Consider the following 267-nt stretch of genomic DNA (forward strand, 5'->3'; position numbering starts at 1 on the left):
CAGGATGAGCACCTCTCCTCTCCCCCCTTTGCAGAAAAACTTCATCGGGGTGTGTGCTGCCAATCGCTTCAAGAAGATCACCAGCTCGGGGTCACTGACGGCGCTCGGTGTCTGAGCGGGGGCTCCCGGGGAGCTTGAGCCCTGTGCAGATCGAGGCCGGAGGGGGTCCCGTGTTGGTCTGTGCTTCTGGATGGCAGTGGCAGCTCACTGGGGTCCTCATGTCCCAGCGTGGGGGCCAGGGGCTGGAGCCGCGCAGCCCCCTCTCTG

The 267-nt window shown here is 65.2% G+C and overlaps 1 protein-coding gene across 1 annotated transcript in view; it reads left to right on the top strand.

Moving 5' to 3' along the window:
- LOC104541942 (myosin light chain kinase 2, skeletal/cardiac muscle-like) overlaps window positions 1–115 on the top strand; it is a gene marked incomplete at its 5' end in the record, with an annotated part of 2,670 nt that extends 2,555 nt beyond the window's left edge. The window contains one exon of the mRNA XM_010186109.1: window positions 35–115. Within this exon, the coding sequence (XP_010184411.1) occupies window positions 35–115 (81 nt within the window). The remainder of the gene's footprint in view (window positions 1–34) is intronic.
- Between the last annotated feature and the right edge of the window lie 152 nt (window positions 116–267).

Source organism: Mesitornis unicolor, unplaced genomic scaffold, assembly GCF_000695765.1.
Source record: "Mesitornis unicolor isolate BGI_N332 unplaced genomic scaffold, ASM69576v1 scaffold35806, whole genome shotgun sequence".
NCBI classification, from domain to species: domain Eukaryota; kingdom Metazoa; phylum Chordata; class Aves; order Mesitornithiformes; family Mesitornithidae; genus Mesitornis; species Mesitornis unicolor.